We start from the raw sequence: 14855 nt of genomic DNA, 5'->3' as shown, positions 1-14855 counted from the left end.
AGCCCAGGGCCCAGGCCCGGCGCTTCCCGATCCCGTACGCATGAGCCCAGCGCACCAGATCACACCAGCTGCATGGGATCAAACCGTTAAAGTCCAGCACTTAACATGTTCCCCTTCTGTTCTTGACAAATCCAATTACAATTTATTAAAAGAATCAGTAACATTTGAATTTAACCTCAGCTGTTGGAATTTGGTGGTGCCCAGAATGGCAGTGTTCGCCTTTTATTGCACCGTTTGATTTACCTCAAATCTACCTCAGACTGCTGTCTGAACAGATAACAGGCTCAGAACACATTTCTGAAACAAGCAAGTAAACAGCTCACTTACGAGAGAAATGACTTTTGAAATTAAAACAAGCTACAGACAAAATGATACAAATGTTTATTTCACATAACATAAAATAACCACATTTTACAATAAATAAATTTTATATCTTAACATTTCTTTTTTGTTAATCTTCAAGCCCTCTTAAGAATTTTGTACATCATAATTTAAAACAATATTACAGAACAGCTACTAGTGCAATTAGGGGATGCTGACTGTAGAGGGCAGCACTGTACCAGGTCTGTGAATGCAAGGTCCCAGGAGAGGTGGGATCTGAACCCTTGCTCCAGTAGGGGTCTACTGGTCTCCATTACGGGTGAGCCCTGACTGGATTCAGAGATCAGTTTAGCTACTTAAGCAGTGCGATTATTCGGGGCTCCCTGTGAACCCCACCCGACTGAGACGCCCTCAGCTCAGAGTGAACCGAGAGCCTGCTCTGGAGCAGCAGAAGCCGTGCCAGACCAGCACTGGCATGTCGATCCTAGCCCTCCCCTGCTGGAACCATGAGGGCAGACGGTCTACAGGCCCAGTGAATCACAGGAAAGGCCCGAGGGACCTCCTGGTTCACCATGTGAAGGACCCCTCTGAAACACCCCTCCCCTCCAGGAAGACTGGGGTACTGCACTGCAGCAGACTGAGGGCACAGGGAACCCAGCAGTCTAATTACATGCCAGCTCTCCAAAACAGAAAACCACTTTCTAATGGTATCATAATCTACAGCATCTGGATTTAAAGAGGATATAAACATAACCTCTTTGTCCATCACCTCTGCTCACACTGTCCTTACAATGAATTCTAGTGTACTGTATTGCAATGCTTCACCAGCAGAAGACGATTTAAAGAACTAAAACAGTTGCAGGATTCATGCTCCCTCTCATCTGGAGCTGGGAATCCCCGATTTAGAGTTACAGTACTGCTACAGACATACAGAGCACTAACATACCACAATTACAAGCAAATACTCGACAGAAAGTCCACAATACTATTTGCACAATCGTTACTTTAGCTGCTGTGCATACAGGCAAGGCTATAATATATTCCGATTCTGCTCAATTGATACCAAATAAGAGCTTATTGAATCTCCAGCGCTCGCCCATCCCTCCTCTTCCTCCCATCTTCCAATCGAAGTTTTCACGCACATCTGGCTTCCCGAGAGCCGCTCCCCACCGCGTCGGCGGCTGATCAAGGCCGGGGCTGAGCGCCTGAGACGACGCGTTGACGTGTGCTGCCCTTTCTGCTCCAGGACGAGACAAACTGCAGCGCAGACCCTCGCGTTTCTCAAACCCACGCAATTTCAGAACCTGTAGCTGCAGTGCCTGGTACCAACACGCACACAGAGCCAACGAGAATCACAGGAAGCCCACAGACCGAAGAAACGTTTGCAGTGGACGTCAGCAGAAACATCAAAGGGGTCCTGCATCTGCGCAGATTAACTCCTTACTCTAAACAGGACCCGCATCTGCGCAGATTAACTCCTTACTCTAAACAGGACCCGCACCTGCGCAGATTAACTCCTTACTCTAAACAGGACCCGCATCTGCGCAGATTAACTCCTTACTCTAAATGGGACCCGCATCTGCGCAGATTAACTCCTTACTCTAAACAGGACCCGCATCTGCGCAGATTAACTCCTTACTATAAATGGGACCCGCATCTGCGCAGATTAACTCCTTACTCTAAACGGGACCCGCATCTGCGCAGATTAACTCCTTACTCTAAACAGGACCTGAATCTGCGTGGATTAATTCATTACTCTACACAAAATGGCTCGGTTACCAAGGCAGATTGCTCAGTAGTAACATTTCAATGTCCTTCTTCCCAGCCCGAGGGGGAAGGCAGTGCTGGGCAGAGGGTTCAGAGACTCTGGATGATCCTGCTGTCAGCACTGCACTTCCAGGGAATCCCGACACTGTCCATCCGGGAGAGATCTGCTGCCACCAGGCTTCCAGCTCTCGCCTCAGGAGGGCGAGACGGGGGCCCAGGTGGAACAAAGCCACAAACGAGGAGGAGGAGGAGGAGGAAGAGAAGACAATGGTGGTCAAGCAGCTTTGAGTGTCAGATACGCACACCTCTGTCATATTTAAACAGCAGTCCGTGTGAGGAAGTCCCTGCGTGCCGACTGCCCCTTCACTGCCCGGACTTCCGCGGCGTGGCCACCAGCCGCCGCTTGGCCTGGTAGAAATCTGCAGAGGGGAGAGAGGGGCAGGAGAGTCAGGGTCTGGGTGCCAGAGAGCTGGAGCTCTGTCCCTGCTCATTTCAAGAACAGCCCCACAGCACCACTATTGAACGGCATTTCTCACTGCTGCACATTCACAGAGCTTTATTACCATGACCGATGAACTACAATGCTCCCAAAGAGGTGACAATCAATAAGATATTTAGAGACTCAGTGTGCTTTACTGAACTGTAATTTCACAAACTTCTCAAAGCAAACAAGGTTTCATGAGTCCCTGGGCTCCACCTAGTGGACACTCCGAGGACTGCATGTGCATTAAGGGCAAGACTGGACATGTTCCAATCTGATGCAAGGAAAGGCAACAACTTGGCTTTTTCCAAGTTCAACTTGTGGGGAAACAAGCCTGAGAAAAGCAATGGAGCCAATTTTTCTGGTAAACCTGCTCTTTTACGGCCCACAGGTTCCCCACTCAAATGGTTCCTCAATCAAACGAATATCTTTGTAACGGTAGATGTGGTATAAAACCAGATGAAATTTGCAGACTCACTGCACTCATCTCATTACTGCTCAACACTACCCAGACTGCCTTTCCTAACAAAGGCAGACTTCCTACCCCTTTCTAGCAGTTTGCCTTTCTTATTGTTATTGTTGTTTATTCTGCACTTTTACAGGTTCTTAAAATCACCAGTCATTAACAACACTGAATTACATTGCTGTTACAATAAAACCATCCGTGCACACAGTTTTAAATACAATAATTATAAAAGACCTACACACAAATATCTAGATGCATAAAATCCAGTTGCTAAAACCTCATGTATAATGACCCAAGTCTACAGTCCATTCCTATTTAATAATCTACACATATCAGGGATTGGTGATGGCCTACATCTCTCTCTCCGAGATCATGGAATAACCAATTTATTTGAGTTCCTTGTATGGTGACCAGCAATCTCCTTGCAGAAAGGGGGTAGCCGATCCCTAAAGTTAGATTTAATCGGTCCCAACACAACCAAAACTGGCACACATTTGACCTGAGCCTGGACCCCACCTTCCTCCCCCACCGAGCGCCAGTGCCCCCCGTCCTCCCACCTGTGATGTTGGTCTGCTTCCTCTTCAGCGTCTGGGCGGGGCTCTTCTCGGGCGTGCTCTCCGGACACCGGGGCTTCGCCGTCCGCTCCGGGGTGCGGGGCTCGTTCTCCTTGCCGCCCTGCTCGCCCTGCGGCGCCCCCCGCTGCTGGCCCACCATGCAGGTGCGGTACAGCGCGGGCACCTTGGCGCCGGGCACGCCCTCCCACTCGAAGTCCCCGCCCGCCAGCGGCCGCTCGTTCAGGAAGTCGAAGCCCCAGCGGCGCGCCGAGGCCTCCAGGTCCCGGCGCAGGAGGGCGCGGTACTCTGCCTGCAGCTCCTCGCGGTCCACCGGCCCGAACAGGCTCCGGCACACGGCGGCGCCGGCGTTCCCCAGCGGGTTCAGGGCGCGCTTCTCCATGGCCACGGTGCCACACTGCCGGGGACAAAGCGCACAATGAGGGTCACCAGCGGGGCGGCCCGTCAGACTCCCGCTGCACAGCGGCCCGAGCCACCCCGCGTTTCAGCCGACATCCGCGCAGCCGCGACAGACCGCCCTCCTCTCACGGCCCCGAGAGCGACCACTCGGGGGCACCCGGCGGTGGGCATCGGACCCGACAGCTTGGGCAGCCTGTCCCTGGCAGAAAAGCAAGTGCCTGCGGCTCATAAGACCTGGAGCGGATCAGGCTGCTCTGCCACGGGAGTCTGTGCTGCTCCCTCGAGTATTAAGACGAAGATACACCACAAGCCACCGCCAGCCGGGGACTCGACTGTCGTCTCGTAAACATGAAGGACGAGATCGTCAACCAGCCCAGCATACAGATCAACCCCCTTCACCTGCCGGGATCCAGAAGAAGGAAACTGGATGTTTCATCTGGGGGGTGACCTGATGTCTTAAGAGATTCCTCTCAAATCAGTTCCAAGCTGTCTTTTCGAATTTATTTACCGACATTTTAATTCTAAAAGCTCTGTAAGTTTTCTTTAGAAAATCAACTACAAAATGAAACGAAATCCCCCTTTTATGAACAGAAACAGCAATTCACATCACTGGGATTCTCGGAAAAGCACAATGCTGCCTCAAAGTCAGACTGCTGCTTCCCGTTTCTGTGAGCAATTCTCCACTCACAGAAGAGCTCTCGTGCCGATCAGTTCTCCCCCCTGCCTCAGCTGCTCACTTACCATTCTAGCTGTCCCTTCTGGACCACAGAAACGCGCAGGAGCCCTTCAGCACTGAGCCTGCACTCTGCCTGCTAAGCCTTTTAAACCTGCTGGGTTTTGAAGCCAGGCTGGGTGGGACTCAACAACAGCGCAGCGCCAGCAGTGCGAGCTACATGCCTGGACACATTCTCAGAGAGAGCATGTAAGGGCAGATCCCAGCACACAGTGCTGTGGAAATACGGCTACCTTCAGCACGACTGCAAGTCAACAGCTCCTTCCTGGAGGAGGTCCATCGTTGGGTTGGACTAGATTTTGGGGTGAGGTTTCCCCTGTTCATCCCGGGGCCCCTCAGGCCCATTTTTAAGGTCTGAGACATTTAAGTGCCTCTGCTGGGACCCCTGCCCTGCGCCTGGGGGTGGGCTCTGAGAGCAGGAGCCCCGCTGAGAGACAGGGGGAGCTGGGGGGGACAGGGGGGACAGGAGGCTGGGGGGGACAGGAGAGGACAGGAGGCTGGGGCGGACAGGAGAGGACAGGAGGCTGGGGCGGACAGGAGAGGACAGGAGGCTGGGGCGGACAGGAGAGGACAGGAGGCTGGGGGGGACAGGAGAGGACAGGAGGCTGGGAGAACTCTCGGAGCGCAGCCTTGCCCACGGGAGACCGCAGGGAAGACAAGGGAGAAACAGGGAGACAACCTTCCCACTATAACCCCCCAATACACATACACACACATCCTGATCGTCTGAGGATTCTCTCCTTCATTCTCAATTTGTTTTTCCTTTTACATTAATTCAACGAATTACTCACTACACAAGGACAAGGAACATTTGGATTCTTGTTCATTCAAAATGTTGTTTAGCTGCAGATGTCAAGGGGGATTTCACAACACTGACAAAAACAACTGCCCTCAAGGAGCTTCCCTTTACAAATGTGGTACCACCAGGCTGGTCTGTGGCTTTAGGACTATTACTCAGTATTACTCACAGATACACACCGAGTGTGAAGGCAGACAGGACATAACCTCTGAAACCAACTGTTCCCGATGGGGGAGATTCCCGCAGTGGCAGTCAATGGCTGCTCCCTTTTGGCTCTCACCCTGAACCGAACAGGCCTTCTGTTCTCCACCCCAGTGGGGAGCAGCTTTGGGGGGCGAAGACGCGGACCCGAAACAGGGCCCTGACGGGCTCCAGTTCTCCCGCGCGCACAGACTAATACGTCGAGACCCAGCGCTAATCACACAGACGGCCTGCCGATGTGGGCAGGGTTGAGAGGGGCAGGGCAGGGGAGGCAGGCTGAGCGCGGGAACACCGAGTAACAGCAATGCTCGGTACAGAGGCAGGCCGCCCACCGTCACGGCAACAGCACAGCGGGACCAGGCCTCACGCTGCATGCTGGGAACTCTACTGGCCAAGGAGGAGGAGGGGGGTAACTGCGCCCCATGCTGGCCCGGGGAGGAGGAAGAGGGGGTAACCGTGCCCCGTGCTAGCCAGAGAGGAGGATCTATCACAGAGCACATCCTGGCTACGCTATCACCGGTGAGCTGGTGAGTCACTGCAGTGATGTCAGACGGACAGACTCCTGCCTCCATGATTCCAAGAAGCAATAAGGAAACTGGCACAGTGCTGTCATCCCCCACACCCACCCCCACTGCGCGCAGACAGGCCGACCGGTCATGACCCTTTCTGGGGCTGCGGCACGACACAGGTGCGAAGATGAGTCTCCCCACTATAGCACTGCAGGCAACTACCCCAACAAGCAGAAGCAACTCTGGATAAACTGAATACACCTCTCTCACAATAATCCTAGGCCTTGTACACGAACAGAAACCTTTACAATAGTCTTAGATCGCGCAGAGATAAGGCGAGCCAGACTGCAGCGCTCCTCGACCAAGCTGAATGAGTCGACAACTCGATGGATTTCCCCCTCTGCGAGCGAGGAACTGGAGGAATTCGGAAGAAACTGACGTCACGGACAGCCCTTTCTCGAAAGAGGCGGGGCCACCTCCGTGTGAGTCCACAACAATTCAACCGTGTGGCGCGAGAACGAGCGGGAGCGTGATTGGCGCTTCGGCCGCTGACGACACCGCAGGCTGGGCTCGCCCCTCATTCCGCAAGGCACACGTGAGAAGCACGCCCGTGTGCGCGGCCCTGCCAGGCTCCGAGTGGACTGCTCCCGTCTCTAAAGAAGGAAACAGCTCGATCGTGAGAGGAGCACGGAGGGGGACACTGTCAAAACAACCTCCACGGCAGCGAGGTTAAACCCGAATCAGAGGAAGGAACTAAACAAATATAAATAAAAAATGTCTGAATGCTAACCGGTACATGGGCTACAGATCACCAAAAATACACCATCGTTCATGTCTTTAATTGAAATTAAAACGGAGTTTGATCATCTCCCTCCTGTCTTTACGGACCAGAAATCAATCGCGCTTACGCGAAAGGGTGCTTTCTTATTTTAAGGCTCGGTGCAGGTTTACAATGACAATCGTCAATTCGTGTTTCGACCAAGCCCCTTCCAACAGCCCCCCAACACGGCAGCGCGCTGGGCAGGCGCTGCGGACACCTTCAGCAGCACAGCAGATACCACAGCAAGCAAGCACGCAGGAACAGCAAACACATACTCACACTGCGTATGTCAGAGGAGGGTCGATCAGGCAGGAGCGATATCCAATATCCAGGGGGCGACAGGTCCTCTTCTTCTGTAAAGACAGCGACAGCTAGAGAGTCTCAGTGTGCGAATGTAGTCCGCCCAGAGGAGAGTCAAGCCGCGACTGCAGCCCAGGGTGATCGCTCAAGGTCTGGGCTCCCCCGCTCGCCCCCGTCCGCTCTTGTATTAACATCTCGGTGGGCGGGGCCGCCGCCGCGGCGCGTGGGGGAGGGCGGGGCCTGAGCTGGCCAAACACGTTTTTTTACTCCAGTAAACACAGCCGGACACGTGCAGTCGCTCCCACGTTTTCCTTCCTGGGGAGGCGGAACAGTCTTGTTGCGCGGCGAGCCGGAGATGCGATCCGTAATATCCGTACCCTCTTCCCCAGGATTCTTCTTATTGCTTCCCCGATCGACCGTTCGATCGATCCGCCGAACACCCGCCGCTTCTCCCAGCGGTCCCGGTACACTGTCCCTGGTCAACGCTACCTAGTCAGCCTCTTCCAGTAAACACGTTTGTAGGGCTCTGCAGCATACCTTGTTAGGTGAATACACACACCAGTGATATATATATATAAACAGAACAGAGAATGATCCTCTTACATCGTCATGTTTTTATTGTAATCATCTGTAAAGTATTATTGTTATTGCTTTGAAAACACTGTATTTCATCGGCTGTATATAGTTACAGTTAGGCGTCTTAAATGCTTCAGCGCGCTAAGTATTGTTACTTAACTGTACAATTCGAACAGCAATTGCAACAGCCTTACTAGGACCGAGAAAGAAATAGTGGCGCCTCTCCGCCGACGGGGCTCTGATTGGTCAGCAGGCAGCTCCGCCACATAGAGCACCCCCGTCTGCAGGCAGGAGGGGGCGCGGCCCCGCCCCCTACCGAAAAACGCGCGGAGATTTGATCCGGCTCCGCCCGGGCCACGTGCTGACTGAGCGCAGTTTGTTTATGTCAGCTGCACCGGGCAGCCTGGCTGTCCCAGCACCCCCTCCCCTCCTGACTCAAGCCTGGCTCAGTTCCCAGCACCCACTCCCACCTCGTTCTTCAGGAAAACCAGCAGAGACTCCCTGAATGACGAGAACAGTTTGTTCTCAATGAAAGCTGATTGTTTCAGATTTCCCTTGTAGGGGCAGACTTTAATGACATACATGGCTGGGAAAGTTAAAAGTTCTGAATGTATATCCTGTAGCTCTGTTCTCTCGCAGGGCACAAAATGTTCAACGCCTGTACTGCTGTTGTTTGCCTCCTGTAGCAGTAGTGTGATGGGGAGGTTATAGGGACTGTTGTTGTGAGTAATAAGATGAAGATTTAACAAGAAGGCGTGAACTGAGGCACTGACCACTGACACCAGGACCAGTGATTTTGTTTCACGCCAAGGTGGTAGTTTTAGCTGTGAGACTGAGACTTGAAAATGTGTGGGAGTGCGAAACAGGCTGTCTGTTCTTGGTGGCCAAGCTGATATCCTGGCTTCTTTCGTGAAACAGCCAGATGAGATCCTTGGATGGGTAAGGTCCAAGCAACCAAACAAGCTAATTGGACTGCTCGCCTCTTGTAACCTTTCTGGTGTGGTGATGTTCAGGGTGACACGTAGTGGGCGAAACCTCTGGTAACCCTATCTGTACCTTCACCACTGGATCCCCTGACTCTAAGCCCCTGTCCCATGAACTGATATTGCCTGCGCCATGGAAAGCCAGCTCAGAGATGAACGATCAAAGGTTAATCAACTCTCAAAACGACATATGACAAAATTTTAATCTAGCTCGGCTGCTACACTGTTTCTTATCAGCTGTGGTTGTGTAACAGGTGTTTCATTATACGTTCATATAAGGCGAAGTGTTACATCAGATCAGGTGAAACGTTACGGTGCTCTAGTCCAGTAGCAGTTCTGCTCAGTCCAGTCCAGACTTTACAACTAAGTTGAAGAGGGCAGCTGAAACAGTGTTTGATGAAACCTTTCAGAAGTTGCTGAAATGAGTGTTTTAACACAATCAAAAATAATAATAATAATAATAATAATAATAATAATAATAATAATAATAATAATACTGATTGCTATGAAAGAACAGTCCCTTCCAACCACATGAAGGAGGGTCTTTGCGTCTTTGTGTATCTTCTTTACTCTTCGTGAAAAATGTGTGCAGCAGCAGTGTATAGGAGGAGGAGAGAAGGCCAGAGTCAGTCTTGTCCAGGTGCCAGAAAGCGCCTACAGCGGAGAAGGAACAACATGGTTACATAACAAGGGCCAGCTCTGCACTCTGTGTTCCCTGCTATAGGTCTGGTTGCCATAGACACCTGACTCATGGAGCTGTGATGTTATAATCCTTAAGTAACTGTGGAAGAGCGTGCGGGTTTGACTCGCTCCCTCCCCACCCCAGTGAGTGTTCAAGCAGCATGTGGATACTGGGTGAACCCAGCGCAGAACGTGTCAGCATCTCACACAGACTTGAACTGGGTGAGTAACACATGAGCAAATTAAAGACACTCTGAGCACACTGAACAAGGCCTTCCTGTTCTCTTTTTGTTTTGTTTTTTAAAAAAAGGTTATTGTCACCCAACAAGAGTTTTAAAAACTAAGCAAAGTTCGGTAATATTTTGTACTGCATTTTGTTTTAATTTCTAAACACTCCCTTTGAGAAAGTAAAGAACAGTCCCTTTTATTGTTCGTTTTAAGATTCCTTTTCCTGACAGCGCTAGGTGCCAGAGTTCTGTCTAGGATGCTCTCTCACCTTGTGTCCTTTGGGATACAGGTCAGGACAGGCTCCGGGTTGTCCAGACCCTCAGAAAACATCCCCTTCGCCCAACACCTCCCCTGCTCGGCCCTGGGGAGTCTGTGGACAGGAGAGGTGCTCTACCCTGGGGAAGGTACTGGCGAGCTTCACTGCCACCAGGGACATTGTTACTTCACTCAGATCACTCCCACGGCCCCTGCTGCCCCGTCACCCTGTCGAAAAGCATGGGCCGGGCGATGAGCAATTTCAGATAATCAATAATAAAATCCCTAGTAGTCTGACCGAACTGAAATTGCTCTCTCAGGTACCAGTCCCCCACTCACACACTGATGTTATTTCCTAAAGTCCTGATCAATTTCTTGAACAAATTTTGCTTTCAAATAGGCATTTGTTTGTTGACTTTCTAAGGCGCATCGAAACCAGATCTCTAAAGGCACAGTGTGGTTTATGAAGTGTTATGCTGTGCTGTACCACGTCTGTGTTCACACACAGACAGAATGACATGGACATGCTTTTTTAAAAACAAATGTGGTTGCAGTGGCGCGGCTTACAGCCTGGACCAGGAGCGCTGAGGGCAGTTCCTGCTTGTGAAGAGCTGGGCAGGGGGCTGCTGGGCTAGCAGGCACCCCCGCCGGCCCCCTCCCCTTACATAACTCCCCCAGACAGGCAGCCTAGGTCCGCCGGAATGGAAGGAATGTTGAGGGGTCGGAAAGACTTTGGTGATGCCGATCAAACAGCGCGCGCAGTGTTCCCTGTCGTGTTATGGAAGTGTTTGGCTGATGACCTCACTGGGATCAGATGCATGTTCTATAGAAACTGTCTGGAGAGAGGCAGGAGAGGTGGAGCTGCAGTAGTTTCCCCATTGTGTGAGCTGGGAAGCCTTGGCAAGAAAAGTAAAAGAGTCGCTTTATTCCTCCTCTCTAATTGCAGAGTATCCTTTTTCTTCCTTAATCCTGAAATTCCAGCATCATTCCAGCACCTGAAGTAGTTCCCAGGACAGTGAAGGAAGTGGAGGAAGTTACCTATGAAACATTTACGTTTGTGAGCTTCAAAATAAATTCAAACTTCCTGCCCACGCCTATTAATACCACGACTGCTACAGCTTCTGCTTACAATAATGAATGCATACAACAATTTAATCCCATAGGACCACAGAAGGCTTCTGTGAAGGAGGGGACCCATTCACTTAACCAGCTAACACACAGCAGTCCCACTGCATGGTCAATGAGGAGAGAAGAATTAAGATTGAATTAAAGAGGAACTTGAGGTTGGCTGTTTAAGACCAGAGTGGAATTTAGGCAGGACACTGGGGTAAACACCTCTACTTTCCAACCAGACATCTTTAATGGCCAAGCAGTCTGAGAAGAGGGAAGAGTACCAGCTACTAAATTGGTAGAGGGTACAGAACAGATTTTAGAAATTAAACACAGGGACCTCTGATTAGGTTGGAGCAAGACGCCTGTAAGAAACACAGTACCCAGCCAGTCACTGCTGGTTTGTCATTTTCAGATTTTCAAACAGACAATGGGCCGCAGCGTTTTTGCAATATGAGCCTTGGTTTGTACTGTGAAAGAAATGCAGATCTTTTATATTTTTAAGTGCCAGGTTTCAAGTTAAATGGCAGTTGGCGTGAGCATGAAATGTGTGCAAAGACGAAGCAGAGCTCCATTTGAACCCGGGCTGTACTAGAGGTGATGGCAGTTCTGAGGCCTTTGCCAAGGCAGAGCTCAGCCTTGTTTCACCCTGCGAACGTGCCCAGCGAGAGCCATCCTGCTGGCTGACAAGCCAGGCGATCACTGCTGCTGCAGTAAGAGAAGGGTCACCCTGTCTTTTCTGCTCCCCCAAAAAGCTGCTGGAGCCCAGGCGACCCATCTTAACAGACTGTGAGACTAAATCACGTGTCACGCTGCCTTCATTGAAGGCGTGGGGGTCCCCACATGATAGTAACGATGTATTGTGTTTTATCTTTAAGTCATCAACACTTGAGCCCCAGGAAGGGAGTTGATCTTATTGCTTTTACATAAGATTGGAGAGCTCCTGATCTATAAGAAACCTGTAATGGCTCCAGCCAGTAGGGCCGAGAGTCGTAGCTCTGATCAGTTCCTGTGAATGAGTGAATGACAGTGCAGTTGTTACCTCATACTATCAAGTGCTGTGGGATTTGAAATGAACCCGTAGTCTGAGGAGGGCTCCAGACAGTGAGGCACCAAAGAGGGATGAACACCGCCCGGCCAGTCCCGAAGACGGGACAGGCTGAGTCACTGCCCTCCCAGCCCGTGACTCAGAGTGTCGTAGGTAAACAGAAGACTTGGTAGGTGTGAGGCAAGAGGGGAGTTTCAGGTATTAAGATTCCTGAAAGGTATTGAAAAGAAAGGTACAGTCTATTGAGAAGGACAGACCAGGGACTGTCCTATTTCAGCACTGAAAACAGGACCTGGTGCCACAAGTGGACTTCATGACAGGAAGTGTTAAGGACTTCTCCCTCTTGTTTACTGCCACAGATTTGCAAAGCATTTGTGCTGTGCTGGCCATTCACCCACTTTGCTTCCATGTGGACATGTTTGCCAAAACTTGAATACAGTCATGGAGGAAGGGTGACTGTAAGGGATGTTAAGGCACAATGTCAGGTTTCTGATAACCAGTTCTGGGAGCCTATAACAAGACTTTGAGGGAGCCAAGCTCTTCCCTGACCTCCCCTGGAAACCCACTGCATCACCCTGCTCTCAACAGGAGACACCTGTCTTGAGGCCACAGTGCTGGGAGATGAACAAAAAATCATAGTAAACACGCCAGCAGAAGGATAGCCCAGGGTCCTTGGTACCCGTCTGTCAGCTGCAAGTGCTATCCACTTTTCTGTAGGACAGCAGGCATCAGCAATAACCGTGAAGCCCAGAGCACCTGCACAGTTAGCAAGAACTCTGCAACTACTGTCTTGTCTGGGGAGAAAATGATTCATCCGTCTGTCTTACTAGGCGCCGACTGCCTCCTCTCCTCAACCACGGCCCCAAAGGCAGAGTGAATGGCAGGAATTAAATCATCTTGACCCTGTTCTCTCAGCCCCAGGCTGCTGGCCTGCGTTATTACTAGAGCATCCTGGTCTGATGCTGAATTACCCGCCAGGGAATTATGCATTATTACCTGTAACAAATAAGAGCACATCATCCTACAATAAAAAAACCAGCTTCAAATAATGCAGAGAAGGTATGGGAATGTGGAAGTAAGCACTGCTTACAGTTCTCGAGTCCAAAAGGGGGAACCTTATGTGCAGAGTTTGCATGTTTTGCCAGCACATCATAAACCTCTGGCTGATGTCCTGGAAGAATTATGCGGAATGTCAGGACAGTATTAGGTTAGTTCACTGACTCAATAGTTAATTCAGCACATATCTGTGTAATCTGACCATTGGAGATTAAACATCTCTGAAAAATATGAATATCCCCAATTTCATAGGTTTACTGCCTCGACCACAACTTTGTTTTCTTTGTCACACAGCCTTAACAGAAGTTTGCTTAGTGGCTGAAGAGGCCAGGTTTGGAATAATTCTGATTTGAGTAATCAGGACGATTGGATAACAGACAGGAACAGCCTGCCACTCCTTGGGTTGACAGACATGAACTGCTAGGGCCCACAAGGCACCAGCTCCCCACCCCTGAAAAAAAAGCTTTGACCCACACAAATATGCCATGATGAGGAAACCCAGTGTGGTGAACATCTCCTCAGGAGGTAAGTGTGCTCTGTGGCATCTACAGAATGAACACTACAGTAGACAACCCTCTTACTAAAGCATGTGTTTGTCAGGAATTAATGTACTTCATTCAAAACTTGAAAGACTGGGTGCTAGGAATAGTGCTTCACATTGCAAAGGATTTTGATGCGCTGTACAGATAAGGTTGGGACTCACTCCAGCTCCCACTCTCCAGGGCACTCAGGTGCTGTACTGAAGAAATAAGGGCACGGAGCCTGAGGGGTCTGACAGGATGAAGGGGTCTCCATGGGATTTACAATTACAGTCTCAGCTATACAGCTCTTCTGTAACATATCAGAACTACAGCAGCTCTGATTTGAGTTCACAAATTCCTATAGTGGGTGACATCAATAACAGCCATTTCACAACTATTGCTGGTATGAAGAATAAACCCTGACCTGTAGCTTGCACTTACAGCTAATTGCAACGGTCTGCCTTAAGGATTAATAGGTTAGGTGAAGACCAAAGCCTTGCACATGTGTGCATTAAAAATATGCACAAGTTTCAGCTCTAAATTCCATTAGCATTCACCCAAGGAATGTAGCACTGAACTGACAATGCAAGTTAATAAATGCAGAGCATACTCCACTCCCACATTAAGATATTACCAACATCCCTACACACCACTGAAGAATGGGACTTAAAATGGATTTTTCTTGGGAAACTCCAATCAATAAATAAGGATATGTAAAAACTGAACATCTTTTGAAAATGGTTCAATCACTCCACTTTTACAAATGGAAGTAAAAGTATTGCTGTGGTCTCCACACTCCAATAGAGCACATTAGATATATCCCCATTCCAAGGATGGGAACTTCACCATAAAGCAAGTTTCACATGAAACTGAACATGCCACCATTTTAAAGTCTTAAGCAAATTTATCAGCAAGATGGACTAGAAATTTCAGGCACCTATTATGGAATAGTGCCCTCTTGTGGAGAGATTCTAAACAATATTAAGAGGACACAAAGGAACAAGTAATGGTTTATTCCATGCTGAAGAG

The 14855-nt window shown here is 50.0% G+C and overlaps 1 protein-coding gene across 2 annotated transcripts; it reads right to left on the bottom strand.

Annotated features, from left to right (window-relative positions):
- Positions 1 to 366: 366 nt before the first annotated feature.
- Positions 367 to 8090, bottom strand: cdkn1a (cyclin dependent kinase inhibitor 1A). Of its 2 annotated transcripts, none has more exons than XM_015342502.2 (3): positions 7348 to 8090; positions 3593 to 4004; positions 367 to 2507 (listed from the first exon to the last, which is right to left on the bottom strand). In XM_015342502.2, exons 2-3 carry the CDS (start codon positions 3987 to 3989, stop codon positions 2452 to 2454), a joined length of 453 nt encoding a protein of 150 aa, XP_015197988.2. In that variant the 5' UTR covers positions 3990 to 4004; positions 7348 to 8090; the 3' UTR covers positions 367 to 2451. The 2 variants fall into 2 exon arrangements, with proteins under 2 accessions (XP_015197988.2, XP_006628655.3); XM_006628592.3 differs by lacking the exon at positions 7348 to 8090 and adding an exon at positions 4748 to 7331.
- Positions 8091 to 14855: the final 6765 nt, after the last annotated feature.

Source organism: Lepisosteus oculatus, chromosome 5, assembly GCF_040954835.1.
Source record: "Lepisosteus oculatus isolate fLepOcu1 chromosome 5, fLepOcu1.hap2, whole genome shotgun sequence".
NCBI classification, from domain to species: Eukaryota; Metazoa; Chordata; class Actinopteri; order Semionotiformes; family Lepisosteidae; genus Lepisosteus; species Lepisosteus oculatus.
The sequence above is the reverse complement of the archived record's forward strand: the minus strand, read 5'-3'. Positions and strand labels throughout refer to the sequence as shown.